General features: G+C 38.4%; 1 protein-coding gene across 3 annotated transcripts in view; it reads left to right on the top strand.

Moving 5' to 3' along the window:
* The window catches only part of GRB14 (growth factor receptor bound protein 14), a 118,587-nt gene that overhangs the window by 99,933 nt on the left and 5,730 nt on the right, over positions 1-12,924 (top strand). For 2 of the 3 annotated variants that reach the window (XM_045480032.1, XM_045480034.1), the window contains 3 exons: positions 1,454-1,564; positions 1,756-1,851; positions 8,596-8,676. In XM_045480032.1, coding sequence (XP_045335988.1) covers positions 1,454-1,564; positions 1,756-1,851; positions 8,596-8,676 — 288 coding nt within the window. The remainder of the gene's footprint in view (positions 1-1,453; positions 1,565-1,755; positions 1,852-8,595; positions 8,677-12,924) is intronic. The other variant, XM_045480033.1, reaches the window with a different exon arrangement.

Here is a 12,924-nt window from a genome sequence, read left to right as displayed (position 1 = left end):
AAAATAGTTTTAAAAGCCATGCCAGTAAGAGTATCTCTCTCCTTCCTCTCCCCTTGTTCCAAGGGCGCGAGGCTGGGTCTCTTTCAACAGTTTTCTTTTCTGCCTTATTCTCCCATGGAGTTGGGAACTGTAGTCATTCATTAGATCAAAATGCCTAACAGTGACACACAGAGGAACAGTGGCATACACAGACACTCTCGCTCTACCAATCATCAGGGATGCAATAGCCTGCTGGTAAATGACTAGAAGTATTTTGGATTTGGATCTGAATGGGTTGCTCAAACTGCTGAATGTTCTGGGTTTTCTGTCTTCTCTGTTTTGCTTTGTTTTGAGCATTGCCTCTCAAATTTCAGTGCATGTGAATAATCTGAGGCCTTGTTAAAATGCAGATTGTGATTCAGTAGGTCTGTGGTGGGGCCACACATTTTACATTTTTAATAAGCTCCCGGGTGATGCTGATGCTGCTCGTCTGGGACCACACTACTAGTAGCAAGATTTTAAAGAACAAATGCATTTTGGTCAGCTTAGATTACGCATTCAACCCCAGAATTAAGCACTTCTTCAAGTTATTAACCTGTCACAGAATAACATGACCCAGTGAGTTCCCATGACCAGCTTTAAATCTCATGGATTTCCCAGAGAAGAAATAGCTGTTCATGATTCCTTCCACTTTGCCTTGAACATCAGACACATTCCACTGCCAGGTAATTTCCCTGAACTCATCTGTACAGGCTTCCTTCTTTTCATAAAAGTAGTCAGGCCACCTATTTCATTGTTTACTGTGATGTGCTGGGCAGTACGCAAACAGGAGGGGTGATCGTTTCTAAACAAAGCAAGAATCATTGTCTCTTTCTCTTCCTTCTCTGACTGCCGTGGAAGCTCAAACCAAGCTTCTTGCCTTTGTTCAACTACCATTATTTGAAACCTGGACAAGGAAAACATTTCCAAAAGCCATCCTTTCCTGCCTCTTTCCCTGAGATTCCTGAAATGGTAGTTAAAGAGAAAACTTTATTATTATTTTTTTTAATATATGAAATTTATTGTCAAATTGGTTTCCATACAACACCCAGTGCTCATCCCAAAAGATGCCCTCTTCAGTACCCATCACCTACTCTCCTCTCCCTCCCACCCCCGTCAGCCTTCAGCTTGCTGTCAGTTTTTAAGAGTCTCTTATGCTTTGGCTCTAAAGAGAAAACTTTAAATAGGAAGGTAAATGTTTTGCTGTATACTGGAAGTTAAACTTACAAACAAGTGGCCACTTCTCAAATAATATTGTATCAAGCTTCTGGTTCTTTTATGGATATAGTAACTTAATTTTTCTTCCCTTTTGTTTCTGTGACATTACTTGGAATATTTTTTGCCAAGGTATAAATTATGCAACATGATAGAAACACAAAGAGAGTGTGCCAAAATATGTGTTCACTTCAACACTCACATATATATTTTTTTAAAGGAACCACGGCATTTGCAGTTTTTCAGCGAATTTGGCAATAGTGATATTTATGTGTCACTGGCCGGCAAAAAAAAACACGGAGCACCGACTAACTATGGATTCTGCTTTAAGGTACAGGCTTAATATTTTGATAGATGAATAAAGCAAGCCTCAGCCTTTTAGGTAAGCTTGAGTTTCTTTTAATTTGTTTTAAAAAGAGACAGCTTTCTCTTATATATAGGAGAATTTTAGTGGCTTTTATTTCAACAGGTGTTACCTTCAAGATATGCATTAACGATAAACAATGTGCTGTGGCCTTCTAGCCTAACAAAGCGGGAGGGCCCCGAGACCTGAAAATGCTCTGTGCAGAAGAAGAGCAGAGTAGGACGTGCTGGGTGACCGCGATTAGATTGCTTAAGGTAATCTCGTCGCAGGCGTGAGTTCCTATTAAATGCTGGGAGTGCCATGAAAGTGTGAAAACATCTGTATTTCAAAATGTGAAGACTCACTATGAGTCCATGTACCCAAATGCATGTATTTTATTTTTTTTATCTAAAAGATAAACATTTGCAGAGTAGAGTGGAATCGCCTCATGCATTTATCTTTTGTGTGTGGAGTAAGTATTCCATTTTTACAACTGCTCTGAATTTTACTTTTTAAAGAGTATTACATAGATAGCTAGTGTAACCGATTAAAACTTCTATACATGACTCAGTATGCATTTTCAATGTATTGCCAACAATCCAACGTGACATATATCTTAAAATGTGCCCACTGAAGTATGTTTAGTGTGATGGTTTTACATTTAATTTAAGTGTTGTATAAATTGTTTTATAGTTTACTTCAAATTATTATGCAAATTTTACTGTAGATATACTATGAAAAATCCACTTTGTGCTAAGTAGAAATTGTAACCTAAATAAGCATAGCTTGTTAGTGAGCATTTTGAAAGGAGTAAGAATGTTCTAAAGGTTATGTGGGGAAGAGAGACATAGAGTGATTTCTTCTAGAATGTATAGAAAACATATTTAATTTCAAAACTTGTATGGTAGTAAATTTAACACAACTTCATAATTATAAAAATTGTCAACCATTTCCTTTTGAAGAAGGGCAAAATAATCAGAATCAGAATTATTAGCTGTCTTACAAGTTTTGGAAAACAGTTTTATTTTTTATTCTTTTTTTTATTTGCTCTTTTATTTTTTATTCTTTTTTAAATTTTATCTTTTATCTTTTTAAATAAAATTGTATATGTTTTTTATTCTTCTATGTAATTGAGGTGAAATTCACATAACATAAAAGTAACTGAATTAACTATTTTAATTAACTATGCTAACATTATGAACATATTACTGTGTACACATTAACAACATGAACAATACAATGGCATCTCGATCATTCAGAATGTTGTGCAACCACCACCTCTGTCTAGCTCCAAAAATTTTTTATCACCTCAAAAGGAAACTCCATAACCATAAAGCAGTGACTCCCAGCCCCTGGCAACCATCCATGCCTGTGTCTGTCTCTATAGGATTTACCTATTTGGACATTTCATATAAATGGAATCATATAATATCTGATCTTTTGTGTCTGACTTCTTTTATTTAGCATATTGTTTTGTAGTTCATCCACCTTATAGCATGTCCATAATTGATTCCCTTTTTATGGCTGAATAATATTCCAGTGTGTGTGTGTGTGTGTGTGTGTGTGTGTGTGTGTGTGTGTGTTTACAGATGTATAGATATATGTTAAGACAGTTTATTCATTTATCCATTAATGGATACTTGGGTGTTTGCATCTTTTGATTATCGTGTATAGTACTGTTATGAACATGTGTATTTATGTATTTGTTTGGATACCTGTTTTCAGTTTTGAGGGTATATACCGAGAAGTGGAATTGCTGGTTATATGGTAATTCTGTTTAACCTTTTGAAGAATTGCCAAAATGTTCTCCAAAGTGACTAACGTTTACCACCTGCGCTATATGAAAATTCCAATTTCTTCATATCCTCACTAACACTTGTTATTTTCCTTTAAAAAAAATAATTATCCTAGTGGATGTGAAGTGGTATTGGAAGAAACATCATTTAAATGGCTTAAAGGAAGCTTTTGGATTAACTATGAAATTTGCTTCCTTTTGCTGTTATGGCAGATAGCTACTGTAGTTACTTTATTACAAGAGACTTGTTTTTCAATAGTCAACCGTTAAATGACTACCATGATTTTGGTTTCAACAAAGCTTAGAAGTCTTGATTCTTTGAAACCCTCATGGTAAGTAATTGCTTCTATGTTCTCATTGTCATAAAATGTAAAAAAGAAAAGAACTTTAAAGAGTGTTGCAAACCAGACAAAGAAGTAGTAATTAGTTAACTTGGGATATGCATTGGAATCATCTGAGAAGCACTCTCAAGTCCTATGGGCCCAGCCCCGTCCTTGGGGATCCCGATTTAGTGAGTGAATTCCAGATGTATGCCTGATTAAGAACCAGTAACTTCATCCAGTCTTCTCCTTTTATAGATGAAGAGGCTGGCATTCTTTGGAATCCTTTAACTCATCACAGTCACAGTAGAGAAAGTACCTTGAGGTCTCTGGTTTTCTCTTTCCTTCCCTTAGAACTCTGGAAATCAGGGTAGGCTGGTAGAGGAGATGCTTTCCAACCTTGTTAGTCAAGGCTTCCTCCCTTCTAATTTGATCTCAAGGTCAAACACCCAAGTCAGGAGCAGATGGTAAGCCCACTTCCTTTTTTTTTTTTTTTTAACCCACTTCCTTAAAGCAGTCTTTCTAACATGCAACTGATTTTACTAGGATACACCTTTTTTTTTTTGCATTAAGTAGAATTCTGCCAGTAAAATTATGATATGCTTTCATATCACTTATGATTTTTATTTTCATTTAGTTATTTTATACTTATTTAGACTCATAGATGCAGATTTTCATCCTTTATCAATTTTGTGTACACACACACATCTATCTATCTATCTACCTGAAATAAATTGTGTGAGCTATCTATAAAACTTCAAATTCTAAGTCTGGTTTTCCTGAATCATTTTTTCTCAGCGCATGGACACCCATATTTCATACAAACTCTAGCTCTGTGCCATCAGGAGCTTCAGGGAGGAATAACTTCTTAGATAGGTGCTCTGCCATGGTCCCTGGGGTTGTCTTTCTAGCCAGTGGCATCCCCCTTGCAAGGTTTGATGCAAATGATTTTTTGATCTCACCAAACATTTCAGGCAATGGCAAGTCACTTGGTCCACAGTGAATATAAGATGCCATAGTTAAGTTAAGGCAAATTTATGAATGTTAAAATTTGAAAAAAAAACGTGTGTCTAAGAATTGATGAAATATATTAAAAGCTTTTTTTGATCCTTCCATATACAGAATGCTTAGCTTCTGGAAGATTGTCTCCTTTTCACTTTTTCTTCTCATTTGATTTCTTTTTAAATCATCTTTCAAGGCACAAATGTCCACTTTAAAGATGCTCCATTATATTAGTTTCTATGGGTGCTATAACAAATGATCACTTTAGTGGCTTAAAACAACACAGATTTATTATCCTACACCACTGTCATTCAGGAAGCCTGAAATGGGTCTAATTGTCCTAAACACAAGGTACCTGAGAGCCTACATTCTCTTCCAGAGACTGAGGGAGAATCCATTTCTCGTGCCCTTTTCAGACTTTAGAGGCCGCCAAGATTCCTTGGCTCATGGTCCCTTTCTCTACCATTAAAACCAGCAATGTTGAGCCAAGACTTTTTCATGCTATGACTCAGTTCTCTTTTGTGCCTCCCCTTCCACTTATAAGGGCCCCTATGATTATATTGGATCCACCTGGATAATCCAAGATACTCACCTAATTTCAGCATCAGCTGATTGGCACCCTTAATTTTATCTGCAGCATTAATTCTTCTTTGCCAGGTAACCTGACCTAATCACAGGCTCCAGGAATTACAATGTGGACATCTATCGGGGCCGTTATTCTGCCTACTATATATGTATCCCATGTGTGTGTGTGTGTGTGTGTGTGTGTGTGTGTGTGTGTGTGTGTGTTCAATTGTGGTAAAGCTTTTCCAGCTGAGGCAGAGAGGGAGGCAGGCATCACTGAGAACCTTTATCCTGGAGGCAATGATAAACCACCTAACAGTTTCAAATGGGAAAGTGATATGATCTGTTTTACAGATCTGTTCAACAGATCTGTTTTAACGTATCCAGATACAGGAAGGCAGGGCTTGCCAGAACACATATTTGAAATGCTCTAACAGGGGAGTCAGTTGGTTTCCCCTGGCAGCTTGTCGTCAGTGGGCACCTGTTTTATCCCCCTGGCTGGTGCACCTGCACTCACTTGGTGTTAAAGGTGTCTTTTGATTTTTCTCCTTTGGTTGTCTGTTGTATTTCCAGATTATCATTGGACTTCGTTGGAAACGCAGGGAGACATGAGTCTGTATGCTGATCGGACTGAAAGGGCCCCTGATTTTCCTTACATGCTACTTACTAGATACTGCCTCCTCCAAGAATTGGGCCTCCTAATTTTATTTTCCTTTCTTTTTTTTCATATACACATGTAAACTGTTAATGTGGTGTCAGAGGAAGATCCTCCTATTCTCTTTGGATAAGTTCCAGTTAAATACAGATTCATAGAAAATCTGAGAATTGCTCATGTACAGTCTCCTAGTTACATGTTATATTCTTCCCTTCCCTTCAACTAGAACTCTGTCAGCTTCTAACATATTTTGGTCCCTTATCTGCCCCTTTGTAGGACAGGGACATGTTAAGGTGACTCATGCCCTATCCCTCGGCCAGAGTTAAATGCCTACTAAAGACCAATAGCACAGAAGCAACTATCTAACACTTCAGGTACCAGGGATAATACATCTTTGAAGGAAACAGTCTTATTAGTAGATAGCTGGCTTTTCACTACAGATAAATAAAAGGCCACCAAGCAACATGTGTGTACCTTGTGAAAATATTGGTTAGAAGTTATTGTATATTCTCCAAAATGAACTTGACTAGGAATTAGGCTCCTCTGTCTTCTTCTTTACAGTTATGGTAGGTTTAGAGTTGATTTAAAGTAAATTTCATTAGGTTCCATTAATGTCAATCAAACTGTAAATTAAAAAATGATTTTTGTAAGTTGGGAAATAATTGGATAAAGAAATAGTCATAGAGAATTTTAAATGAATGTGGGTTTGTATTCATGTTAAAAGCAAAATCTTGGAAACAGAGACTCTCCAAGCTGCCCTCTGATTTCTGCCTAATTACCAAATATATCCAGTTTGCTGGAATTGCTGTTACGGAAATAGTCTTTAGTAGAGAAACAGTTCTGTTGGAATGTTTAAATGGAATTCATCCTAAGGGTGAGATTGGATTCCATGGTGTCTCCTCAATCTTTTATATAGGACCTATTTTCAAGTTCATTGCAAATCTGTGAAATGGAGAGAATTGTCGAGGGTAGCCAGAGAAAAGAAAAGAAAAGGCCTCTCTGTGCCATTGTAGTTTTGCTTTGTTTTGTTTTGTTTTAAAGAAAGTGGCGTAGGGCGCCTGGGTGGCACAGTCGGTTAAGCGTCCGACTTCAGCCAGGTTACGATCTCGCGGTCCGTGAGTTCGAGCCCCGCGTCGGGCTCTGGGCTGATGGCTCAGAGCCTGGAGCCTGTTTCCGATTCTGTGTCTCCCTCTCTCTCTGCCCCTCCCCCGTTCATGCTCTGTCTCTCTCTGTCCCAAAAATAAATAAACGTTGAAAAAAAAAAAAAAAAAGAAAGTGGCGTAAATCTTAGGGGAGTACCTTCTAGCTTCAGATGGTGAACGCTCCAAGATGAATTTGGTTCTAGCAGTTGGCATACTTTTTTTTTTCTTAACTAGGCTTTACACTCAGTGCAGAGCCCAACATGGGCTTGAACTCAGAACCCCGAGGTCAAGAGTCAGCTGCTTGACTTACTGAGCCATCCAGGCACCCCATGGGAGTTAGCATTCTTTTTTTTTTTAAGTTTATTTATTTTTGAATTTTTTTTTCAACGTTTATTTATTTTTGGGACAGAGAGAGACAGAGCATGAACGGGGGAGGGGCAGAGAGAGAGGGAGACACAGAATCGGAAACAGGCTCCAGGCTCTGAGCCATCAGCCCAGAGCCTGACGCGGGGCTCGAACTCACGGGCCGCGAGATCGTGACCTGGCTGAAGTCGGACGCTTAACTGACTGCGCCACCCAGGCGCCCCTAAGTTTATTTATTTTTGATAGACAGTGTGCAAGTGAGGGAGGGGCAGAGAGAGAGGGAGGCAGAGAATCCCAAGCAGGCTCCACACTGTCAGCTCAGAGCCCAGTGCGGGGCTTGCACCCACAAACCCTGAGATCATGACCCAAGCTAAAATCAAGAGTTGTGTGCTTAACCAACTGAGCCACCCAGGAGTCATGGCAGCTAGCATTCTTAATGTTTCTTCAACTAGTATTCTACTTACAGCCCAGACCCACTTTCTAATCTAATCGTGTAGCCTGGCAGCCGAGTCTTACAGTGCTACCTCCTGAAAATAAAGATGCCGTGGTTCTGCCACTTACTTTGTATTTTGTGACTGTTTGTGTGAGATCAGCCTGATTCCCCACCATTTTGATTTCCCTGAATTTAGAGCCAGAAATGAAACAATGTGATAAGAGTTTTGTTACTAGAGGATGCTACAGTGTCAAGAATCTTTAACATAGAGCCAAGTTTATGGATTTGCCAGAGAGATGATATAATTTGTCAATCAGTCATTGAAGAGTTATGGTGAATTTTACCCTGTTTTGCTTACGATGCCTGTAAGGTTTTCAGAGTCCTTGTTTTATAAAGTGGCATCCTTCCCAAGTGAGCTTTCTTATCATTAGGTGATATACTCCTCCAATGCTTTTGGCACTAGGGTGCTAAGAATAATGAGTAAGAATGTCCGTTTCAGATTTTTATACTGCTGAACTAGACTTTAAGTGTGGGTTCAAGTAAAAAACACTTGTCTTTTTAATGTATCATTGTAGGGCACTAGAAGCTTACCTTTCAAAGTTATGGTTGCTTTACTATTTGTTGTAAGGAAAGCTTATAATTTTTATTTTTTATATTGATGATTTATAATTAAAGTATTGAATTTTCATCAGTTGCCCATGTAGTAAAAGTGATGGGAATGCATTTTTATTTATTTGTTCTGCAGTATGGCATGCAGCTGTACCAGAATTACATGCATCCATATCAAGGTAGAAGTGGCTGCAGTTCTCAGAGTATATCACCCATGGTAAGGACCATATTTATTAATCTATATATTTTATATTTACATTCTGTTCACTTGCAATTATATTGCATTATAGATGTACATTGCACTACACTTACACTGTAAGTCCTTTTGGTTAAGTAAAGTAACGACACCATCTAACATAATGTTATATTGAATTATTTATTCTCGGATTTCACATGATTGCAGCCTATGCGATCAAATCCCAGCAGTCCAGTATCACAAAGTATTCAATTAAAATAGATAATGTTATATGTTAAAGAAAATTGAAAGAGTTATGTGAGTCATTCTGTGTCATTACACCATTGGAGGATTACATTTTGATATGATTTATAGAATATTTTCTCGAGACTGTAGATGTTTCTTTAATTATTGATTTTCATTGTGGGTTTATTTATTTATTTTAACATTAATTCTGGAATTGTCACAGCCTAGTATAAAGCTGCCAGTAGTTTGGAATTTTAAATGCTAAAGTACACACAGGTGAGCTCTTTTGCCATTCTGGCTTTCTAACAACAAAATTTTTAAGGTCTACGTCCTTGAAAAGCAAACTGCTCTTCAGGAAACCCAAAAACTGCTAACCAAAATGTAGGTCTTGCATTACATAAAGTCTAACACTGCTTCTCAGATTTATGCTAAATGCAACTTGAATATTTACTTGCAGATACACACAGACACATCTTTTCCCTTCTTTAGAGCCGAATTTTAATTTACTGTGCCTTAACACACGAAATTTATTTCTGAACTTAAAAGTTTACGTTCTATTTTTGCTCTTGCTTCTTAATATTGAGTATATTAGGAATTCAGGTGTATGTGCCTGTGTTACAAATCAGCTAACATAGTGCAATTCCACATAGGTTAAAAATCTCCTCCTCATAACTGTGACCAAGGAAGGCACATTTCCCCACATGTAATGTAGCAGATGAAATGCTCAATTCTAGGAATGAGGCATGAAATAATGTTGATTACTAAGTCTGATAGACTAATATGGAAAAAAACTCCTATCTGTGGTTACGTTGCTTTTCGTTATGGAAGAGTAACTTTTCATCTTTGTATCAGATCACTTTTATGCCCTAAAATAAGAAACTAAAGACTGTAATGAATTTTTATAACAGCAGTTGCTTTAGGTGAGTACTTTTATAGTTTGTCAGCTTACCTTCATCTTTCAATCCACATATATAGAAAGAATAATGGATTTTATGATCTTAATCCTTTTCTAAGTCCTTCTAAATTTCTTTTAGTATCTAAAGTTTTTAGGATGAGCACATTAATAGCAGCCATGCATTTGGAGGCAGTTGCTTAGTGTCTGTTAATCATAGGGAAAAATTATCATAAACAAAGCATTTTCCAGTCTCATCGTGGTCTTTAGCATCATAAGCATGGTATTACTCTTGCCTCTGTCCATTGAAAGTGGGCCTGGTGCTGATCCATATTTACACGACAGCTTGGTTAGTATAACTTTGCTTCTTCAACACAGTGTGTAGGAAAAGACACTTCTTGAGTGAATCTGGCTGGAGACAGGGATTTTGTAGGAGGCCTGTGTAGCGAGGACCTATCTGTCCTGTATGGCAGTTATCAAGATCAGAGAGAATAGCACTTGAGAATTATACCTCCGTTCTTCTTAACTTACATAAAGGAAACTGAGATGTTTGGGGAGGTATTTGTGTTTACTTTGATGTCTATACAGAATCCCACCTTTCTAGGTTATCATGGAAGAATCAGTGACCTCTATAATGACTGTCAGTGCCCCTCACCTGCCTCTGTTGGTTTTCATCCAGGCGCTATCTTCAGTGAGCAACACAGAAAACCGAGTATACTTGAATTATATTGTTAAAGGAACACTCTTCTTAACTTCTCCAGGGATACGTTTTGAGAAGGGAAGTAAGAAAAAAATTTCTCCTACCGTAATGAACATCATAGCTGTATATAGCACATAATAGCCACCCCTATCAGCCTTTGAAATGAGCATCATCAGCAGATATTTCAGGCAGCCAAATATATTTGGTCCTTTTCAGCACAAAGATTCATTTAAAGGAGGATCTGTTAGTATGGCCCTGATTGGAGAGATGAGATGGGGAAAACTGGTCTACTCAAGTCCTTATTAGTCCTTACTCTTGACCCTGAGCTAGACATTGAAAAGTGAGTTTCTTCCCTCTATCTTCCACCCTGTGGTACATAAATGACCCTGGAAAGAGCCTGTCTGTCACTGCATTTACATTGAGCTGCCTTTGTGACCTTGTTTGAGTCACCCGTGTCCTGCAGTATAAAATAAGGGGGGCAATTGCATAATTTCAGGAATTGGTTGCATCTCTGATGCCCTATGAGTCTGTATGAAGCAGAGGAGAGAATGGTATCAGGGAATTCTGTGCTCTCTTGCTAAGGACTCTGCTGCAGGTGTATCGACATCTTCCAAATGGGGTGACAGAGAGTGTGGCGACTAGTTGCCACCTACGTAAACTCCCTGAAAAACATTTTCTGTCTCAGGCTGACTAGGAGTGACTGGATCCGATCTCAAAGTGTGGCCTGCATAATCCAGGGTGTACCCAGGCCTGTTCTTTCTTGCAAAAAGAGGTATGTCATTAAAATCATGGACCCTTTTTCAGGGCTTTCCCTGTTTATTCCACCAGAAGAAAGAGCTAGAAAAAAGGGACACATATTTGAGAAATACACTGATTCTGAATGTTATCAACATTGCTTTCTTACGTGAAAGAAATTGAGCTGAAAATGACCTTTTGAGTTCAAGTCAGAATCTGCTTCACTTCTATTTCTTTGTCCACCAAAGGTAAACTATTAATTTTTCATCCACCACCTGCTATTCAGTAGAACACATTTGCTATATTCCTGTGTTTTCCCTGGTGTAGTCATTGTAGCAAATGAAAATATTTATTTGTATTGTAGACTCCCTACTAATGTCAAGTAATTATGGAGCATGGGATCTTGTTTTACATTTCATCCTATTGTATTGTAGGGAAAAAAAACCACAAGAACAGGAACAACTGGTTATGTTTATTTTTCTTTCCTAACAGTATTTTTATGTTATCAGGACCTTGTGATTACACAGCCCATCTTGGCACATGAAGTAGAGATATTGTAAGGATAAAGCTATCATTATGATTGAGATTAGTTACTCTGTGGTTTGGGCAGGTGGAGGCTTTTCATTAATGTCAGCAAAGCAGAAGTGTATCCGACTGGTCTACAGCCCGGCACAGAAGATCACGGGGTGAGAAGGGCAAAGTAAGGTGTGACAGCAGATAGAGATTACAGAGACGGCATCTGTCTGGAAAGAGCAGCTGTCAGTTACAAAGGCTCCTGGAACAAATGAAAGATTGCATGCCGGATCTCTAGAAATAAAGATGAACCGTAATAAGATTGTGGACCACTACAGCAGGGTTGGAAGAGGAAATAGCAAATGCTAATGAAGTGAGATGTATGATGCGGTGATAAGTGAGCCCCCCATTGTTTTGTGTGGACCAGGTTTTCTTGCAAGCATACATTTGACTACCGTCTTTTAGATGAAGCTAGGAAGGGCCAGATCCATGTGCGGAGTTAGAAAAAGGCCTTACGCCACGAGTCTCCAGAGGCACCGGCTCTTCCTTTACTATTAGAACTCCATTTTTTATCTCTCTCCTCTGTTAACGAGGAGGAGTCAGTGTTAAACATTGTCCATGCTGTTCTTGAATGTTTTTTCCCCTTGGGGAGAGTTTGAATTCTTAGCAAACTGACGGAGACTCTTGATCATTGTCTCGTGTTAGGACGACCGACTTGGGATGGCACACTTGTTTAAAAGCTGGTTGCAGAGTAGAGCCCTCACCAAACAAAGAGTAAAACTAAAGTCCAGGTTTGGGATAGTTTATTTTCACCTTCAGAGAATATGAAAACAAAAAGCAATGGCCAGAGGAAGACTTCATTGTTCATTTAAATCATGTTTGTTTGGAGATGTCTTCCTTGTACGTCAGTTCAGGTCTCATTTTTCCGTGTTCATCCTCACGAGATGGAAAATGTTCATATATTAAATCATAAAAATTTTAATATGGAATTACCAGAGTCATTATTCCCCTAAATTTTATTTTCTAAGTAAGATGAACCTTGATGTGATACACTTTTAAGATACGTATTGTATTTTGTTCCATTATAAAATGAGTACTATTTCGGGGCGCCTGGGTGGCGCAGTCGGTTAAGCGTCCGACTTCAGCCAGGTCACGATCTCGCCGTCCGTGAGTTCGAGCCCCGCGTCAGGCTCTGGGCTGATGG

The sequence above is a fragment of the Leopardus geoffroyi genome, chromosome C1 (genome assembly GCF_018350155.1).
Source record: "Leopardus geoffroyi isolate Oge1 chromosome C1, O.geoffroyi_Oge1_pat1.0, whole genome shotgun sequence".
Taxonomy (NCBI): domain Eukaryota; kingdom Metazoa; phylum Chordata; class Mammalia; order Carnivora; family Felidae; genus Leopardus; species Leopardus geoffroyi.
Note: the sequence above shows the minus strand (reverse complement) of the source record. Positions and strands in the feature narration are given on the sequence as shown.